We start from the raw sequence: 20,768 nt of genomic DNA on the forward strand, positions 1-20,768 counted from the left end.
CCCAGAGAGTGAGGGTACTCCAACATCTTCAGAGCGCCCTGCTCCCCATATCTAACTCAAGTATAGAATGAACTGTGTCTGAGGAATTATTGTATTTTCATGTAATGATTTTAAAATGTTAAATACTTGGAGTATTTTTGTCAAGAGAACAAATCTATTTCATTTTGTGCCATGTGCAATCTGATCATTAGGAAATAACAGACCTTTTCTGGAGGAGGCTATTTTAAATAAGAAACTCTGAATATTTGAAATAGCATCTTCAACAGCTCTCAACCTTTTTAATGTTTTATCACAAAATCCATACATGTAAGCATAACTCTTCATACTTATTTTACAGAGTCAGGGAGTCTACAAGCATAAATCCTGAAAATGCAAAGGGGAGGGGGTTGAGCATAATTACATTGGGGAGAAAACAAAGGTCAGGTTTACATTGTCATTGTGCCACTGTGATTTATCCAAAGGAAAGTGTACACTGGCTGTAGGCTTCAGACTTCAGTTGGTCTGGTTAGTTTCCACGGTCCACAGCCTTGAGATCTGCTCTCTAACTAGATAGCACAGCCACACCTGATGGAAACAGCCCTTTAACTGCCTGCTCTTTTCATCTAAACCAAACTAAAACTTTAAAAACGGGTCAACTGCAAGAAATACAACATCTTTGGAAAACCCAAACTCTTTCTTCATATTACGAGTGGTTAAGCTACCCAAGTTTATGTTCCTGGTGAACTGTGTTTGATTTCAGGAACTTTCAAGATTTGTGTATTTCCTCCTCAGAATCGGCAGAAATAAAAATTTTAGGCACATGAGTCAAACTGAGGTGAAAATAAGAGCTAAAAGTCCAACAATGACAGCCAAGTACTCCCTTCTCAGCAGCGGCTGCAGCCCAAGCTGTGATGGCATAACAGGAGCGCTTTCAAGCTTACAGAAAGAACACTTACAAGCAGAGACACGGGTTTTTCTAATATTTGCAATCAGTTTCATATACAATTTATTGGATTTATATATTACACTTTTGACTTTTCCTCTGAAATTGAAAAAATTAATCTTACATTTTATATATAAAATAGTATTCAATTATTTAAAAATCCATACAAATGATGTTTGTCACCATTGCTTGTTTAAGCCCTCATCAGTGTATTTCCTCTACTGTGTTTTTACTTCTGTAAACAAATTCTTGTCTCATGAGCAGTGCTGGCCACAGAGACGCACTCAGCTGTGGACCTGGTGTGTCTACACGTGCTGGGACATACCAGTCACCAAGGCTCGGAGCTGTCTCACGACCGTCTCTATCAGCTTCTGCCTGTCTCGGTCGTTCTTCCGGAACTGGGCAAATATGTTATTCTTCTTGCTGGTGTCCTTCATCCTACAAACACATACAGACATAAATGCTGAAAAAGAAAAGCTGCTGCCGATGAGTTCTCTCTCTCTCTCCTCTCTATTTTCTTTCTTTTTTTTTTTTTTTTTTAACATGATCTGCCTTATCCAACACCAGCTCAGTGCTTGAAAGGAAAACCTGTGCTATCAAACTTCCGAACACAGGAACCAGGCAGAGACAGAAAATGATGGTCTTGCACTAGCACACAAATCTAAGACACGCAGCTGTCAAACACCGTGTTGTTTTCAAATATCTATTCGAATGCCCTGCATGGGCTGTAGCACACATTCACAGCAAGACCACGTGAGGGCAGAAGTGGGACATTTTAAAATGTAATGTTTTTGCCTCAGTAGCATTTCATGGCATTATAAAATCACTTTATATAAATTGTGTATAGTTTCTTACATCCTTTCAAATAAAATAACCACAGACACTTTGAAATTTGGGAAAACAGACAATGTTAACACAAAACTGTACATTTTAAACAAGCTCTGACTGAGCACAGGAAAAGGAGCACTGTGTTTGGCTGTCTCACCTTTTACAGTATCATTTTCTCAAATCACGTCTTTCTCTACCTTCAAAGAATCCAAGACTTAGATACTACTGAGGCAAACATTCCATTCCGTGGCCCTATTTTATTTTATTTTATTTTTAAGGAGCCCCATTTTCTCTCCAGTCGAGGGATGGATTCAGGCCCTAGCACAAAGCACTGAACAACTGTGCTAAATAGTCCAGGCTTCCAGTAACATATTTATAAAGCAAACTGAGCCTGAGATGTATGAAATACATTAGGAAGAATGTTTTCCTCACATACATAATCAAAATAATTCTGAAAGGCAAGAAAGAGACATCTTTTGTTCATCAAACGGACTGAATTTCTCCCCCCCTCCCCCATGTTTCACTCACGATCCTCACTACAGCCTCAGCTCCCCCAAACTCATGATCCCCGCCTCAGGGTCGGCACACACCTCATACCTGGCTGTACTGGCTTTTTAAAAACTCCATCGAGACATTTTTGTTTTTAGAGAAATTTCTAGTTCTTTATCATGCAATCAAACCCTATGTAAAATGCTACATAAAATAAAAACAAAAACAACTTTTGGGAACATACTCACTTCTCCAAAAGCGTAAGGGCCGTGTGAGGATTCACACGAAGGTACTTGGAGGCTGGCTGTCCATAGTCAGCTAGGTAAGTGGACCAGTCCCAAACCATAAACAAGTCAAGGAGCTGAGGAAGAGAGTGGAAACATCATGTCAGCGTTTGGACAGCGACCCACATATAAATGAAGAATATGCTATTGTCATGTCCGCATGATTTTCTTTCTACAATAAAATAAGGAAATTCATTTTAAGAACACTACTAGTGTACTTCACAACCAAAATCATGTTCATATTTTTTATTTTGGAATTGCTAAAATCATCAGTGGCTGCTGCTCTAAAGATTTATGACACTTCCATGTAACTGTACGGCACACTCTCACAATCATGTTCACACCTGTACTGATGCTCACAGCTTTTATCTTTGTGTACTATCCGCGACTCGGGCGGCAAGGCTCGTGCCACTGTGTGTAGAATTGGAAAGAACTGTGTTTACCTTTCAAAGAAGCTGTTTACAGCCTGACTTTCCTAAAGTAATTTAGAGCAAAAGCTCAGATAATCTCAGTGAAGTGCATTACACAACCTCTGCTGGATTCTCCTCGGTGAGAGATACCGTGATGGAATCTGGGCTTCAGGACTCGGCTTCTTAACTCTAGCCAATCATTTTGTGTAAACAAACAACAACAACAAAAGACATTCTCTGTTTTCCATAGTGTGTCTCAAAACTGACAATTTGCTTTATAAACTCCATTTAGAATCATTGTCAAATATTGTTATAATCTTTTAAAAGCAACGCCAGGCCTAACCCAAAGCATCCAATCCTTAACCACCTTTAAAGGCCCTAATCCCTTTAAGCTGGTTAAAGCCCACTTCCTATTCTCCCCATCTGAACTGTTTCAGGAAGCTGGATGCTTTACTTAACTATCTTCTCAGTTTTTTTATATTCTTTTAAAAACACACTTCATAAATAAGGGTTCTCTTGGTTTTGCTTTCACACGAAGGAAGCACTTATATTTACTTACAGGATGTGTGCGTGGAACCAGTAACTAGAAGACGAATAAAAGCATTTAAGGTAATTAAAGCCACCAAAAAGAAAAAAGATTAGGAGAAACCAACTTTTTCTTGGGAAAGTGAGGGGCTGTTTGACTCTGATTTTCTCCATCAGTTTGCAACTGTTATGCAGACACTTGTAAAGGTTGGAAGTGCAATAATGAAAATATTAACGACTAATGGTTGCTCTGTTTCTTTTTAGACAAGAGAACATTCCCACAACAGAAAGTGAAACACTGTTATAGAAACTCTAATAAAATAATAGAAAAGGGTACTGTCTGATAATAAAAAGAGAGTGTATGCATGATTTTTCATTGTTGTTTGGTAACACATTTTCCCAAGGGACATTAATTTCATATACTTGATGATAATTTGCTTGACAGACTATCATCTACAATGGGCTTAAGAACCAGAAAGCAGTGATTTTCTTTGGATTGGTAATAATACTTATAAGAGAGGAATTATAGGAAAAATAATAAGGGATGGCAAAAAGCCATGCACAGAGATAGTAAGCTCCAACATTTTTATTAGGTTACAGAACAAATTAGAATAGTCTACTCCATATGAAGAAACACATACCTAGTGTGCGCAAGGTCTAGGTTCAATGCCCAGCACCACCATAAGGGAAAAAAGATAAACTGCTAACAGTAAGGTAGAACGTACAGAGACTACCACATGCTTCATAAAAGCATCTACATAAAATTTAAATGGCTTAGGAAGATGGTTATAATGTATATTGCTACTTAATTACAGAAAACCCCATAAATAGAAGAAAATTTGAAAATATGCCAAAATGGTATCATTTTTATAGTGGGGTTACAAATAACTTATTTTCTTTATTGTCCTAATATTCTATAGTAAACATGCTTTACTGCTAGAACTAAAGATAGCATCATACTTCTGTTAAAATGTTAGCAGTCTCACTGGGAAGGCTCCTCTGTCTGTCTATGTGTAATTCTTCATGTGAATGGGGTCATTCCCACAGTCTGCAGAAAGTAACCACTACACACTGGCTGTGACAGGCCTTTCTTCAAGGGCATTATCCAGTGACCTTTGGGAAAGGAAGAGTCTGTCAGCGAGGCTGCTTCTCTCTTAGGCTGCACTACCACCTCCAGGTGGGGAGAAAGAGCCCGTCTACTGAACCAACCAACCACAGCTGTGAAGACCATGGCCCTTTTCCAGCAAAGAAAGTCTTTCCTCAATAGAAATACTGTGATTGTAATTTGTACACAAGACCAGACATCATACGCAGATATTCACTGCAAATCACTATGATTATAGAAAGTATAAAATTTAATGTACCTACCAGATTCTAATCTATATACTCACATTAACATAAATATTTTATAAAACATGTACCATGTGTAATTTGTAGATATTTATGGAAACCTGTGGTTAAAGTTTAAGGAATTCAACACCAATGCCAGATATCTAGAGAAAATTTACTTAATCATTCAGCAAATGTTTATGGCCCACCTACAATGTGCTACATACCTAATATTAGACACCAGAAGACAGTATAACAACTAGACACTGTTCCTTTCCTCAAGGAGTGAACATTATTAAGTGGTGATAAATTAACAAAGAAACAGTTATATTTTGAAGCTCACATAAAGAAATTATTTTAAAAAATTATTCACACAAACCCTAGTAATGTGAACTCTATTAACACAGGAGGAAACTACTGTCAGCTTAATATGTAAAACGGTGGAAACCACGATTGCCTGCTACTCTCTTGCCGTCACTCTCGGTTCCTGAATAAATGGTTGTCCATTGGAGCAGCACTTCAGAGTCTATGTCTTAAAAGAAAATGGGTATGGATAAGGAGGAAGAATGGAGCCAGAAGTCATGCTGATTTCATACTCAAATCTCTCCTTTCCATGTGCATATGGATTTTTCAAACCCATAATGCTGCTGGACTAAGTAAACACAAAACAACAACATCAAAACACCTTGACAATGCTGGCAACTGTCCGCATCATCTCTCCCAGGCTTCACTGGGCTATTTGGTAGAGCGGGTGTATTCTCTCACGGTCTCATTGAGAAATGAGGTCTCATCCCTAACATCAAGTCCATTTTTACCTTTCTGATTTGTTTTGTTTACTTTTAAACATCTCAACATGTAGCCTTGGCTGACTTGAAACTTGCTATGTAGATCAGTCTGGTTTGAACAGATTAATCCACCTCTGGACTTTACGCCAGGGTCCCACAGGTTTTCACACAGCTGGCTCTGACTGGAACAGCATGACCCCTGGGGATGCCCTGCTGTCAGAATATGATGGTAAGGGGAGGGAGGTGGAGGGCTCGTCGGGAAACACCAGTACTCAGCTTTACTCCACATCCTGCCATTGCCCTGGGGACTTCCCCTTAGAACTGTCCAGGTTTCCCAGGATGCTGCACTGTTAATATTAAAGCCCCCATTACAGACAGTAATGTTTCAAGTTTTGGTCCCTTCAGAAGGCAGTGAACAAACAATAAGTTTGTAGTAATCACATAAAATGCTTTAGCCTCAGCCGGGCAGTGGTGGTGCACACCTTTAATCCCAGCACTCGGGAGGCAGAGGCAGGTGGATCTCTGTGAGTTCAAGGCCAGCCTGGTCTATAAGAGCTAGGACAAGCTCCAAAGCTACAGCAAAATCCTGTCTTGAAAAACCAAATAAAATTAAAAAGTTTAAACTTAAAAAATGCTTTAGTCTTGTAAAAACAAAACAGTAAGGCATGGTCTCAACAGATGAAACATTAGTTAACACAGATACACAGAGTTCAAAGATAGATGGAACATGAACAAAAACAAAACACCACCACATTATCCAAAAGCAACTTCCCAAACGCTTATTAAAGGATAAAGTAGGGCACATGATAATGAGACTCGGTATTAAGTTCTGTAAGTGGGTTTGTCCCAATAGCCAAGTAAAACGAATCTTCAAGTTTTTTGGGGAAGTATGGATCACACAAAAGCAAGCAGCGAAACAGTGGTGCTTCCGTTCCATCTCATCACGGCCTAAAAGATCATTTGAAATTAGTACCCTCTCTTAGTAAGGACCCAGTTCCCCTCCAGAACAACTGTTAACACATCAAGGGGATTTATATCTGTAAGTTCTAAGGTTTACTTCCTTAGTGCTTCCTGTGTGTTCAGCGAACAAGAAGATCAGCTTAAGGAATAAAATGGTAGCATGGGTGGCCCCTCTCGTACGCTCGAAAGTGGAGTCACTTCAGAATCACTGAGGAATCCTTCACGCTGCTCCATTTAGCTGGCTGCCAGTTCCCTACCCTATAGATTGGTTCTGAATCTGTAGATTTTTGGGGTCTCAAATCTGTTGAGATTATTTATGCAAATGACACAGTGAATGTGGGCAGACTTAAACCATTCTGTGGAGCTCTGAAGAATGCCTTTTGCCTTTGTAAAACTGAACCCACAGTGTCGGTTCATTTTCCCTTGAATCTGGTTTAGTTTTGTTTTGTGTCTTTCGGATTTTGCTTTTGAAGCACCTCAGGGGCAGTGACCCAAGACAGAAGAAAAATAAAGCCAAGCCAACCTCAAGAGAGAAGCAACTGGGGACACCAGGTTTGCTTTTGTAAACGCTGACCTGGGGGCTCAGGGGCAGCCTTACTCCCCCAAATTCCCTTTTCCAAACACTAAATCCACCTGGGACTTCAGGGTCGCTTTGCAAATTCCAAAAGTAAACCAGAAGATCGTTTTTCCTTAGCCTTCAAGAAACAAAGCTGACGCAAGGTTCCTAGTGTGCTTCAGAGACTTAAGGACAACAAAACTCCTAAGCCCAGTACAACGCTGAGGCCGAAACACTTGCCCTTCAAACAAATCCTCCATAATTGGCTACTGGGAATTGAAGAAGAAAGATCTTATTGCCCTTTCTTGGAGAATTCTTGTCTTTTCCAGACAATGGTATCAAATGAGCACCATCTGCTTTTTCAAGCATAGACTTTCCCCTTTCTGTGCAAATACCACATTCAGAAAACTCTAGAGGAAGCTGAGGGGATAATTTTAGATAAGCCAATATGAATTTAGTCGAACTCCATACAAGGGGCAATGGGTGTAGTTCAATCGGTAGAGGCTTGCCTAGCATGCTTGAGGTCTTAGATTCAATCTCCAATACTTCAGAAAACCTGGCATGGTGGTGCAATCTGTAATCTCAAGCAAAGGCATGAGTTCAAGGTCAGCCTAGACCACAAAACCATTAAATCTGAAAACTCTGAGAACAAAGACCAAATCTATAGCTGTCAAATTGAAGCAAGCTTTATTTAATACTGGCCAGGACAATGGGACACTGACCAGCTCCATACTGGGAACTCCCAGAGAAAAGCCACAAGCTATGTTGACCAGGTGCCTATCTCTAAAGACCAAATCCTCAAGGCTATGGCACTTCCCATCTTCGTCCAATCCGGGGCAGGCATACATCCTGATGTAGTTCCTATATACAAGTGATCAAGTACATCCTGCACAGTTGGGGCAACCAACCTTGCTTACTGAAGCAAAATCATGTGACTTGTTAACTTACAAGAACACCAGCTCCCAGCATTCCAGGAAGTTATCTGTCCTTAGGCAAGTGGGGCTTATAAGGTTAGCATTAGCCTTTACAGACTTTGTTTAAAAACATGAAATTCAGTCTCTTTTTCTTGCCTCCTGGGGTTAAAGGCCTTCAAGCTGTCTTCACCCAAGCCTTTTCTCTTCAGACATCCATCTTTCTTTTTTCTTTCTTTTCTTTTTCTTTTTCTTTTTGTTTGTTTTATTTTTTGTTTTGTTTTTCAAGACAGGGTTTCTCTGTGCTCTGTGTAGCTTTGGAACCTGTCCCGGAACTAGCTCTTGTATACCAGGCTGGCCTCGAACTCACAGAGATTGCCTCTGCCTCCCAAGTGCTGGGATTAAAGGTGTGTACCACCACTGCCCAGCTAAACATCCATTTTTCAAGCCTGCTTTCAGCCAATGTCTTCTGGGTTCCCTCTATGAGGAGTATGGGTGAGCTCAGGGTGGGCTCAGGGTGAGCTCAGGGTGGGCTCAGGGTGGGCTCAGGGTGAGATCAGGGTGGGCTCAGGGTGAGATGAGGGTGGGCTCAGGGTGAGATGAGGGTGGGCTCAGGGTGAGATGAGGGTGGACTCAGGGTGAGATCAGGGTGGGCTCAGGGTGGGCTCAGTGTAAGCTCAGGGTGGGCTCAGGGTGCCATGGACTGCAGTTCCCTTTAACTCACTTCACTACAGAAGCGAAGAGTTCTTGAAATGAATTTTTAATTTTTCTTTCTTCTTCTTTTATTATTTCAACCACCTTCCTTTCTTCTTCCCCATCCCCTCTTTCTTTTGAGACAGGGTCTCACTATGTAGCCCTGGCTGGCCTGGAACTCTCTATGTTAAGACAGGCCAGTCTCAAACTCAAAGCTATCCACCTGCCCCTGCCTCCCAAGTGCTGGGATTAAAAGTGTAGACTCCCACCCCAGGCCTTTTTTAGAGTATTTTCAATGCTAAGCTATGCTGTATGATATTGCTAGGCAGCCATTAGGTTGTAGTAATATGGGGCGGCAGGGCTGCGTCCCCCACACCCGGCCGCCCACATGGCTAGCTTATGCCCCAAAATAATTACACAGACACTGTATTCTTTTAAGCACTGCTTGGCCCTTTAGCTCTAGCACTTACAGGCTAATTCTCACATCCCGATCAACCCATCTCTAATAATCTGTGAGAACCGGTCTTACCGGGAAGATTCTAGCCTAGTCCATCCTGGGTCGGAGCTTCATCCCGGGAGCGGGGCATGGCGTCTCTCTCTGAGGTGTCTGCTCCCGAGAGAGCTGTGGAGTCTCTGAGCTCACTTCCTCTTCCTCCCAGGATCCTGTTCTGCCTACTCCTCCCACCTATCCTCTAACCAATAAAATGGGCCAGGGCAGTGCCTTTATTAGCCAATGACCTTCCTCCATCATTTCCCCTTTTTCGGTTTAAACAAAAAAAAAAGGCTTTAACTTTAACATAGCAAAATTACATATAACAAAACAGTTATCAAGTAAAAGTTACAATAATCTTTATCATAACTAAGGAAAACTATAACTAACTATTCTTAACTCCATCAAAGACACCAGAAAGATATAATATTACCTAAGTAAACAAGAACTAAGAAACTTCAAACTCTAGAAATGACAAAGACATCTCGCTGCCTGGACAGTCACCCAAAGTTCTTTTGTACCGTTGGGGCATCCATCTTCAGCCTTCAGGCCCATGGTATCCAGCAGACATTTCCATAAAGCAGGAAAATTCAAAGTCAGTTCAGTCACTATCTGTTGTGTCCTGCAGAATGTCTCGCAGACTCTTTCATGAATCAGGAACCCGGAAAGATCATCTCACCTTAGGCAAGTTCAGTAGTCCTCTCTCTGCGGGTTCTCTGTGTCCAGTTTATGCAATAGTCCAGGCAAGAGCAGTTTCTTGCCCAAATGGCTATCAAAATCCATAACGAGCCTCTTCGATGCCCATCTTCCTCTTGAAGTAGATTGGTGCTGCCAGGAGCAGAGTGTCTCATTGTCATGAAAAGTCCTCAGTTATTAAAACATTAAATGTCCTATTCTGTAATCTTTGAAAGACATGAAGAATGTCTATCTAACTGAAATACATCTCTATATATCTAGAAAATCTAACTAACATGACTACAAGCTTTACTATTATCGATGATTATCCATTAACAACCTATATTTCTTAATTATACAGTACATATTTAAATGAACTACACAATCACAATACCTTAATCAAAATCAGAAACACTTATACATATAACAAAATTGACCTTAAATCTCTATCAATAAAGCAAAATCTATACTAATGTAAATTATTCATATCTATATCATATCCCCCTTTAAATGTAAAAGAACATTTATAAACATTTTTTGGGAATTTGGGCGCAGGTATTTCTCTCCAAACTGCTTCCTGCTGAATGGGGGCGTCGTTAATTTGGTCTTTCATGGTATAACCTGTGTGCTAGTTTCATCTCAGTTGGCAGTTGAGCGAAGCAATTTTTTGAAGGCGTTCACACCAACCCTTCAGGAGGGCGTGGTCCATCATACCAAATCGGAATAGAAGAAATGAACAGCGTCTCATCCTCTGTGAAAACAAAATAAGAAACTCCTTTCCAAAGTATCATGTCTTTAGATCCAAATTTCAAATTTAAGGCATTTTCAAAGTATCTATGTTGGATTAGTTCAGCAGCATTTATAAACAAATATCTTTTAGCAGTTGTTTGTCCTTCCTCAGCATTCAAACAATTCAAAGAGAGCATAATAGCATACAGTATCAAAATTCTCTGTTTATTTTCCATCTTTGTACAGCTTTGTTTTAACCTCTATTTCGTTTATTTTTACTTTTAACTCTTTGCTTTTTGAGACAGGTTCTCTGTATCTTTGACCTGAAGTAACTCTGTAGACCAGGCTGTCTTTGAACTCTCAGAGATCCGCCTGTCTCTGCCTCCCAGGCATTAAGATTAAAGGTGTAAACTAGTACACCTTGAACTCACAGAGATCTGTTTGCCTCTGCCTTCTAGGCACTGGGATTAAAGGCGTGTGCTACCACACACAACAACTCTCTTCCTTTTTTTATGTTTTTTACTTTAAGAACTTCAACTTTTAGTCTGCATATATTTTTAACACACTGTAAACCATTTAAAAATTTTCTTTGTCTTTGAATCTCTCTTTACTGTATATCTCTCTTTTTCTGACCACATGAGTCTTTAATTTACCAAGCAATATCAGTAGGATTAAAGGCGTGGCTTTGCCAGCTAGATCCAGTCCATTCCTTAGCTTTCCAGCCTCATGGCGGATATACAGGCTGTAGCCATGTTTACTGCAACAACTGTATGGCATTTCAAGGTCCCTGCCAGCAAGTGAGCTACAACACTGGTAGCCGGCCCTCCTGCCTCAAATAGTCAGAGTTTGCCCTGGCAGGACAGCCCAGAAAGCTGGCATTTTTAAACGGTGCAGCTTTTTTCCTGCTACGGCTGAAAACCGAAAAGCATGCATTCAGCTTTTCATCAACACCGTTTAAGTGTTTCGTGGCAGGACCTCTTAATGAGCTGCAGACTTTGCAGCTAAAGCTGAGTCGGGAAGCCTCTCTTAGATGAGGCGCTTGCTTGCCTCTGGCAAGCAGAGTAGACCCGAGAACACAGCGAGTCTAGTTGCCATCAAACAAATCGTAGCACTTTACTCCAAATGCTCTATTCAAAAGCTCTGTCTCCCGCAGGAGCCAGACAGAGATCACAATGGCGGCACAGCCCCAGGAAGTCGCGCTTTAAAATGACACAGCCTTTTTTCTGCTACTGTTGCTGAATCAGGAAATCTCTCTACAGCACGCCACCAACAAACAGCAAAAATCTGTGTTAAACTCTCTTTCCCTTATTTTTAAGCCTTCTCAGGTTTTTTAAGTGGGTTTAGTTGTTCACACGTCTGGGCGCCAAATGTAGTAATATGGGGCGGCAGGGCTGCGTCCCCCACACCCGGCCGCCCACATGGCTAGCTTATGCCCCAAAATAATTACACAGACACTGTATTCTTTTAAGCACTGCTTGGCCCTTTAGCTCTAGCACTTACAGGCTAATTCTCACATCCCGATCAACCCATCTCTAATAATCTGTGAGAACCGGTCTTACCGGGAAGATTCTAGCCTAGTCCATCCTGGGTCGGAGCTTCATCCCGGGAGGGCGTCTCTCTCTGAGGTGTCTGCTCCCGAGAGAGCTGTGGAGTCTCTGAGCTCACTTCCTCTTCCTCCCAGCGTCCTGTTCTGCCTACTCCTCCCACCTATCCTCTAACCAATAAAATGGGCCAGGGCAGTGCCTTTATTAGCCAATGACCTTCCTCCATCATTAGGTGAGTTTAGAATTTCAAAGAAAGAGGTGAATAATGGAAGTGAACACAATCAGATTTATAAACTCTTACACTTGCCAAAATTCCTGTGGCTGTCATAGCTAAAGTAACATACAGAAAATGTATACTTAATCGTGCCACAAGGACATGTGCTCAACTATGTTCACAGCAGCATTGTTTCCAGAACCTGGAAACAACCTAAATGCCCCTTGTCCGAAGAATGGATAAGAAAAGTGGTACATTTAAACAGTGGAGTACTACACAGCAGAAAAAAATAACAACATCAGAAACATGTATAAGCTTCTATGTTGACGTATTATTTTTTTTTCAAAATAATACCAGCAAATAATTGTATCATAGATTGGATACAGAGCATATCATAGTGCTAAGATTGTATCATAGATTGGATACGGAACATATCATAGTACTAAGATTGTATCATAGATTGGATACGGAGCATATCATAGCACTAAGAGTTTACTGCCCCTGCGCCTGCTCTCAGAAAAACAACACTAACTCAGACTCGCCTTGCTAATTTCAGACATATACTGATATCACATGAACAGCTTACCTTACTTAGGCAACCTTTCTATTTATAACAGCTATTTCAAAAATTTCCTCTTTTAACTTTTATAACTTTAATATATTTAAAAATACATCATTTAAAAAATTAAAAAAGTAGTTTTGAGCTGTACTGTAGAATTCATCTGCTTAAAATCAGTGGCTTTCAGTATATCCACAGTATATCCACAGCTATCAGCAGTCACTGCGATGCGGTCTCTCTTAACTGGCTTTTTACTTAGTATGTTCTCATATTGTAGCAACGATTAGCACTTCCTATCTGTTGTTGGTGAATTCTATCCCATGTATCACACTTTCTCTAATAATCAGCTGAAGACCATTCAGCTCTTTTCACGGTTTAGCTATCATCAATAACCATTTATGTACAATTTTTTGAAGATTAAAAATTTTGTTTCTTTTAAATGTGTACCTCTACACACTGAGTAAAAACTACCAAAACAGTTATTTAACTCTGAAATTCTATTAATACATTCTCATTCTGAAAGTTAGACTGCGAGAGTACTGGTCTAACATGTGCTACAGATGTGAAGAGCATTTCGAAGCCAAAGCTCTGCTTCTGAGATTCCCCTCTGCAAACCCATGATGGCACCACTTCACATGCCAAACAAGCACTGCTGGTCATACATTTCATTTTCTGTCCAGATTCATTACATCATCTGCTGCACTTATGTGAGGCAGTTACACGAAGCTCAAAGAGTCTGGTTCTAAAAGATCAAACCTCGAACCACAAGAGGCGCTTGCTAGACTTGCAATTCTTTCTGATGAATCATTTGGATTCACTGCAGCGCTGAAGAACTCCGATAAACGGTGTGAACTGGGCCTGGAAGAACTCGAGCAGTGGAAGAAGACCCTCTGGACCATCTGAGAGGGAGACGGCTGATGTTCCTGTGCTCTGTGTGCTTCTTCACAGTGAGTGCTAAGAAACAAGGGCTAACGGGAACAACTATTTTTCCACATCTAAAAGAATCTAGGTGGGTGTTCCATTAATCCCCACTCCCCATGTGAGATAATGACTGTGATTTACAAAAAAGTACAAGAAAATGTGGAGAATCTAATACCTGGGTTAATTTAATCTCCAATAAAATGAGTCACATATGTTTTACTCTAAAATTTTAGTAAGTCTAATAAAACTTATAATTTGTCATATGAGTGCTGGTTCTGGCTTAAGGAAATAAACTAAACTAAAATTAAAACTAAATACTTTAGACATCGAAATATCTGAATGGCATCTTGTCATTTCCTTGTTTAAAATAGAACTCAGAGTCAAGGCATGGTAGCACATGCCTATAATCCCAGCACAGGGGAGGTAGATGAGGAAGGATGAGGAGGCCAAGGCCACCCTCAGCTACATAGCAACTCTGAGACAAGCCTGGGCTATATGAGACCCTGTCTTAAAAAAAAACAAATCAAAAAATGGAACTGAAGGCGTTTACAGATGAAACTAAGTAAAGCCATCCCCACTGCCGTAGGAAGAAGAGGGTGCACACCTGCAGTGGGAGACTCAGTTCTAACTAACCCTTGGGAGAGCTCCTCAGCGAAAGGCAAAGCTCAGACTATCCATGCTATGCTTCAGCTGCGGCCAGACTTTACCATTTGTGCTGGAGTCCAGAACGAATGCAAGGTGAGCTGACTACCAAAGAAAGGATAATGGACATTAACAAAACAGGCCCTTCATGGCCCCTGTGTAACAGAAAGAGTATATTACAGCTGGCGCGAAAGCACAACAGTAGGCTACTTGCACACACACAGTGAATAGTCCACTATTTTATACTTAAGGGACCTGAATCCTCAGCCATTTCTTCTTTTCTGTAATAGATTTTATTATCTTTACTCAAGCAATTTAAAATATGTATTTACTTTTCTTGAATCTAAAAGACACTTATTTATAAACCCAAATTAACCGTTTACTTCCAGATCTGATTGTATATGTAACTATCTTTTGTCAGGTATAATGATTTGCTTGAAAAACATGTCAGAACACTTGCTGCTTGATCTGTTTTAAAGAGAAATGTCTTTCCATACCCTTGAGCATGATGAAATACAAAGGGTAAAAAGGCAGAAGGCAAATTACTAAGTCTGATTCATTAAGGCAGTGTTCACAGCATGGAGACAAGGCTTATGTTAGGCCCAGTCCTTAGTAACAGATTCCAGAGAGGTAAGAGACAACTCTGCAACACTGAGACAAAAAGCTGGGCTAGGAAGCAGCTACTGGCACCGCACCCTCACTAAGGGCTGCAGCTTAAAGATACCAACAACAGAAAGGGAAGGACTTACTTTCTTGGGAGAATAAATGCAGATCAATGGATTGTGATCCAAGTTCTACCACACTCTACCACGTGGACTACAGAGTGGGAAGATAAGCCTGCATCTGACCTCTGGATAACCTAAACAGGAAATCAGGACATTCTAAGCCTAATAGGCTGTGTCATCCTGTTAGGATAATTGTTTCCATTGCTACCTTGCATAAATAGCTCACACTAGGCCATCAGAAAACACTCAAGCCCCAGTCTCTTGTTTGTAAGAACAGAAACAATGCCTGGCTCAGTGCCCTCAACACAGGTGAGGAGCTAAGGCCTGGTTCTTGATAATTAAGAAGAGAACAAAGAACAGAAGAGACATGAAAGAATTTGGAAGTTATCTTCTAAGTATTTTAAAGATTGTCTGAAAAAAATCATAAAATATTAAAAGTAAAACTTCCTGGCAAGAGTCTGGGGTAATTAAGAGACTATGATTTAAGGAAAAAACTGATGAACATTACAACTTAAAACAAGGCAGCATTTTTTAAGGAATAATCTTTAAGTATCTCATACTTAGTTATGGTGCACCAGAATGGTAGAAGTTAAAAAAGTTTTTACAATCTCAAGCCCTCCATTTTCTTACCTAATAAAACTCTATGTACTTATCTTAAGGCAGGACAGAAAGAGGGAAATTAGGAGACATGAGAAGCAGAAAGGAGCTCCTCAGCCAGCAGAGAAGCAAGAATCACAACACAAGGTCTTTCTCTCTCCCCAGTTACAAATTTACAATTTTCTAGGACTCCCACCACAAACCCCAGTCCAGGAAAGATGTGCAATTTGGGAGGCCCTTGTGAAGCCCAGTGGCTTCTTAGTATCACTCTATCAGATTATTTTCCGTCCAATGACATCCAAGGCCACCTTAGGATCTTACTGAAAGTGAGAGAAGGATGAGGAAGATTTTTTAAACAACTTTTTATTTATTTATTCATTTATTCATTTGCTTGTTTGTTTTTACATCCTGACTACAGTTTCCCCTCCCTCTTTTCCTTCTAGTCCCTTCTCCCTCCTCTCCCCCCACCTACCTACTCCTCCTCCATTTCTTTTCAGAATAGAACTTCCCATGGATATAGACCAGCCATGGCATATCAAATTGCAGTGAGACCAGGCACCTCCTCTCCTATTAAGGCTGGACAAGGCAATCTGGTAGGAGGAAAGGGTGCCAAAAGCAGGCAACAGAGTCAGAGAGAGTCCCTGCTCCCACTCTTAGGAGTCACACAAGACCAAGCTACACGACTGCAAGATACAAGCAGAGGGCCTAAGTCAGCCCCATGCAGGTTCACAGCAACTTTTTGAGATGTAACTTGAGCCACAGAAACAGCACATCTGGGTAATATTAAATCCGTTGATTACTATTCTTGAGGCGCCACACCCACAGCTGAGCGTATCTTACTTCCCCTATTCTCTGGGAAGCCTATCCTTGGACATGTCTTTCTTTCTGAGTGCCTCTCTTTCTCCAACCCTCATGCTCATGTCTATATCAAATATAAAATGCCTTTGATATAATCTCTAACTCTGCTTCACCATACTGGATAGTCCTAAAATTCTTCTCTCCGTCAAAGCAATGGAATCCCAGTTTGTCTAAAGAACTCCTCAGGCTGCTGAGGGGCACAACATGTAGTTGTGTCTCCCCGCTTACTAGTAACAATTTGATTACTTCACTTGAATAAGATAACGCTTAAGAAATAAGGCTTTGCCAGACATAGTGGCACATGCCTTTAATCCCAGCACTGTGAGACAGGCAGGTGGATCTCTGAGTTCCAGGCCATACTGGTCTACAGAATGAATTTCAAGACAGCTAGGGCTACACATATAAACTCTCTCAACAAACAAACAACAGACATTTACTGCTCATAGCTCTGGAAACATTCTGTAATAAGCACCAATATTGTTTACCAATTGTTTATGCCTTATTAAATTTCTATCCAACCAAGTTGCAAAAACTAAAGATACCTGCATCTTGAATTAACCATTTAGAGGCATTATAACCTGGGTCTTGTGGTGCTGTGAAAGAAAATGGCCCCCAAAGGGAGTGGCACTATTAGACGGTGTGGCCTTGTGTGGCAAGTGTGTCACTGTGCGGAGGCTCTGAAGTCTCTTTTGCACAAGCTTCCCTCAGTGTGACAGCCAGCTGACTTCGTGTTGCCTGCAGATGTAGGACTCTCAGCCATTCCTCCAGCATCTGCACCCTGCCATGCTCTTCACCACAACAATAATGGACTAAACCTCTGAAACTATAAGCAAGCCACCCCATTTAAATGCCTTCCTTTATAAGCGTTACCCTGGTGTCTCTTCACAGCAATAAGAACCCTAACTAAGACAGGTCTCAACCTCCTCTTCTGTAATAAAGGAATCATGTACTTCCTGTCTACTTTGATAATTTATAGAAAATACATGAACATAAGGGCATATTTAATAGCCAAAAAAGCAAGCTGGAAAACTTGTAGAACACACTAGACTAAGGATGGTACAACACCCTTACCTGGAGCCCCATATATGGAGAGGAGAGCAGCTAACGCTGTGAAGGAAAGACCCTCTCTGACTGTCATCTGACCACCCATATGACCAACTGGTAGGGAACTAATGTGGGGGCGGGGTGACTTCACAGCTTGCTAACACAGGCTACTCTGTCTATCCATCCATTCAGACCCCATCCTCACTTCTGTGTCCTTCATGTCTTGTACTTCAACTCTGTAGCTCAACTGAACCCTAATCCCTGGCTCTGTGGGCTTCCAGGAGCTCCCCACCTGAGTTTGGTACTACCTTATCTAACCCTTGCACACATTCTCTTTGCGTCCATATAGTGTTCTGCCTCTGCCTACCTCCAGGAAGGGCTCTTTGAACTCTGTGCGCGTGCGCACACACACACACACACACACACACTACTGTGTAATATGTGTCACCTGCATTCATGTTAGTAATTAGGAATGGAATCAAAGAATCTGTGCTTGCCAATAGCTACTATCCATGGAAACTGAGCAACCAACGACCTGGAAAATTGCAACCAACAAAACTGACATAGCTTTTGAACTTATTCGATGAATCGTGACATCATGGAAAGACACAGACAAGTCCATCTGCGTTTCTAGTGTAGTACACTCTTAACAGTATCCAAACTGAGTGTGTAGTGTCAGGAGTTGATCAAGGAAGGGTGGAGGAATTTTAAGCAGATTGGGACCACACAAGAGAGGTACTCAGTTGCACTCCCAAGAGTGCCATGCACTCATTAAAAATGGCTATCAGCTGAAAATGAAGAAAAGAAGGGCACGTGTGTGAACAGGGAGAGGCACTGCGCAAGTTAACAGTGAGAGACTGCTAGAGGCAGAGGGGAATGGACGGGAAGAGCTAGGGGAGCCACCACTCATCCTTCTCTCTATGTGGCTCATGAAAGAATGCACTCTGCTAGAGAGAGCTGCAGGAGACGGTGCCCCCAGAACAACAGGAAGAGGGGGGAAAGAAATCTTTCTGCCAAATTGTGGAAGGCTAGGGTCATTTTACATCAGAATTGGGGGGGGGGGGGGGTCAGATGGCAAGGGCACAAGAAATCAAAGGAAATAATACCTACTACACACAATGAAAATGAAACAAGAAAAAAAGAAAAAGACCAGGAGGTGAAAAGGAGAGGACACCCGAGTGAGAAGAGAAACTACTGAGTAATCAGGAATTTCAATCAGTGAGGATGAGCTGACAGTGAGTGTCTGGAAAGGCTGTCTAACCACATCCCACAGAGAAATGGCAAAGGCTGCCACAAGATTTTCTAAAGTGTGTGTGTCTGAATGCACTGAGGCAGGAAGACTGCCGAGTTTGTGGTTAACCTGGCCTTCATCTTACTCCCCCCACACCACCCCTAAATCATTAATTAAAAGCTCTTTTACAATGTGCCTCCCCCACATAGCACACACCACAGATGCGAAGGAATGTATCCTTTCCAAGTCCTAGCAGTGGGCCAGTCATAGAGGCGCACACCTTTAATCCCAGCAGGACTTGGGAAGGAGAGGCAGGCAGATCTCTGGGAGTGGGAGACCAGTGTGGTCTGCAAATCAAGTTCCAGACCAGCCAGGGCTCCACAGTGGGATCCTGGCTCAAACAAAACAAAACACTAGTTGTGTATGAGCAGTTCTCTGGGTCACCCAAATGTGAAGACAATGATTATCTCACTGATCTGAGAAAATACTTATAGATGAATACTAGGAATTTTGGTCCCAAAGTGAACTGATTTCTAAAAGAATTTCTTGTTAAATACTGTCACTCTGGGTTAACTAATATTTAATAATTATGATAGCATGTATAATATTCATTCAAGTCCAGAATACCTTTACCCCTACTGTGACAGGCTGTTCTAGGAACTTTAGCCTATTTCTTTCTTTCCTTTTTTTTTTTTTTTTTTGGTTTTTCAAGACAGGGTTTCTCTGTAGCTTTGGAGCCCTATCCTGGAACTAGCTCTTGTAGACCAGGCTGGCCTTGAACTCACAGCGATGCATGATCCACCCTGCCTCTGCCTATCAAGTGCTGGCTCGTCCTTTCTTTTTTAAAGATTTATTTATTTATTATGTATACAGTGTTCTGCCAGCATATATGCCTATATGCCAGAAGAGGGCACCAGAACCTCATTACAGATGGTTGTGAGCCATCATGTGGTTGTTGGGAATTGAACTCAGTACCGCTGGAAGAGCAGTTAGTGCTCTTAACCTCTGAGCCATCTCTCCAGCCCTAACTAATGAAAACGAATTAACAAGATATTGATAATCTTAAGAACACTTACATATGGGACTGTATTTTATGTACTGTGTGGAGGAACACAGATGTGAGCCTGGTCCACCTTGACTAAAGGACAGAGAGTTTGAGTTTATTTTTACTCTTTCAAAGTTGTTGACAACAGGTGTGGCTACAAACAAGAAACCCTGACCTAGGGTGTGGTCACTTGGTGTTTTGGACATTAAGATGGCCCAGAGAGGCATAAGAATGGCTGCCTACAGGATACTCGGTCTAGGGTGTGTTTGCTGCATGTCCTAACAAAAACATAAAATGCTTTACTCAGGAAATAATGGTTTGAATGTTTCAAGCTTTGAAAAAAGTAATTGTTCTGGTTGTCCTTTGTGTCATGTTAAAGTAGTCTTTTACCCTCCCCCCCCTTGTACTGGAGTACAAACGCATATGAAAAAAAAAACGTGGGTGGAGTCAGTATTCACTGCATAGCCCTCCTGGTTCTATCCTATGTCTCTGTATTTCTTTCATATCTCTGTTCCTCCTACCTAATGTTTCTAATCCACATGCCCCTACCCTGGAATGTATGAACCTGTCATGGCTGTACTGTGACAAATGCTACCCAAAAATGTGGCTTATGGCAGTACTGGCTTATAATTTTTGGTCTATAGGGGCATGCTGAAAATTTATCTAAAAATCAATCTAACTATCAGGGAGTGTGGTTCAGTAGTAGAGTGCTTGCCTGTATTGGATCCCCAGCACTGTGTTCCCCCAAAGTCCTGCAAACATGCAGAATGATAATGTTTACATCATAAATAAGGAACAGTCT

At 41.3% G+C, this 20,768-nt stretch overlaps 1 protein-coding gene across 1 annotated transcript in view; it reads right to left on the reverse strand.

Annotated features, from left to right (window-relative positions):
- Positions 1-251: 251 nt before the first annotated feature.
- The window catches only part of Exoc6 (exocyst complex component 6), a 140,422-nt gene continuing 119,905 nt past the window's right edge, over positions 252-20,768 (reverse strand). Inside the window, exons 21-22 of the mRNA XM_041661774.1 lie at positions 2,488-2,600; positions 252-1,360 (exon numbers count right to left, since the gene is read on the reverse strand). Coding sequence (XP_041517708.1) covers positions 1,228-1,360; positions 2,488-2,600 — 246 coding nt within the window. The 3' untranslated portion in view covers positions 252-1,227. The remainder of the gene's footprint in view (positions 1,361-2,487; positions 2,601-20,768) is intronic.

Source organism: Microtus oregoni, unplaced genomic scaffold (assembly GCF_018167655.1).
Source record: "Microtus oregoni isolate MIOR12 unplaced genomic scaffold, Mior012 000012F_ref0000307, whole genome shotgun sequence".
NCBI lineage: Eukaryota > Metazoa > Chordata > Mammalia > Rodentia > Cricetidae > Microtus > Microtus oregoni.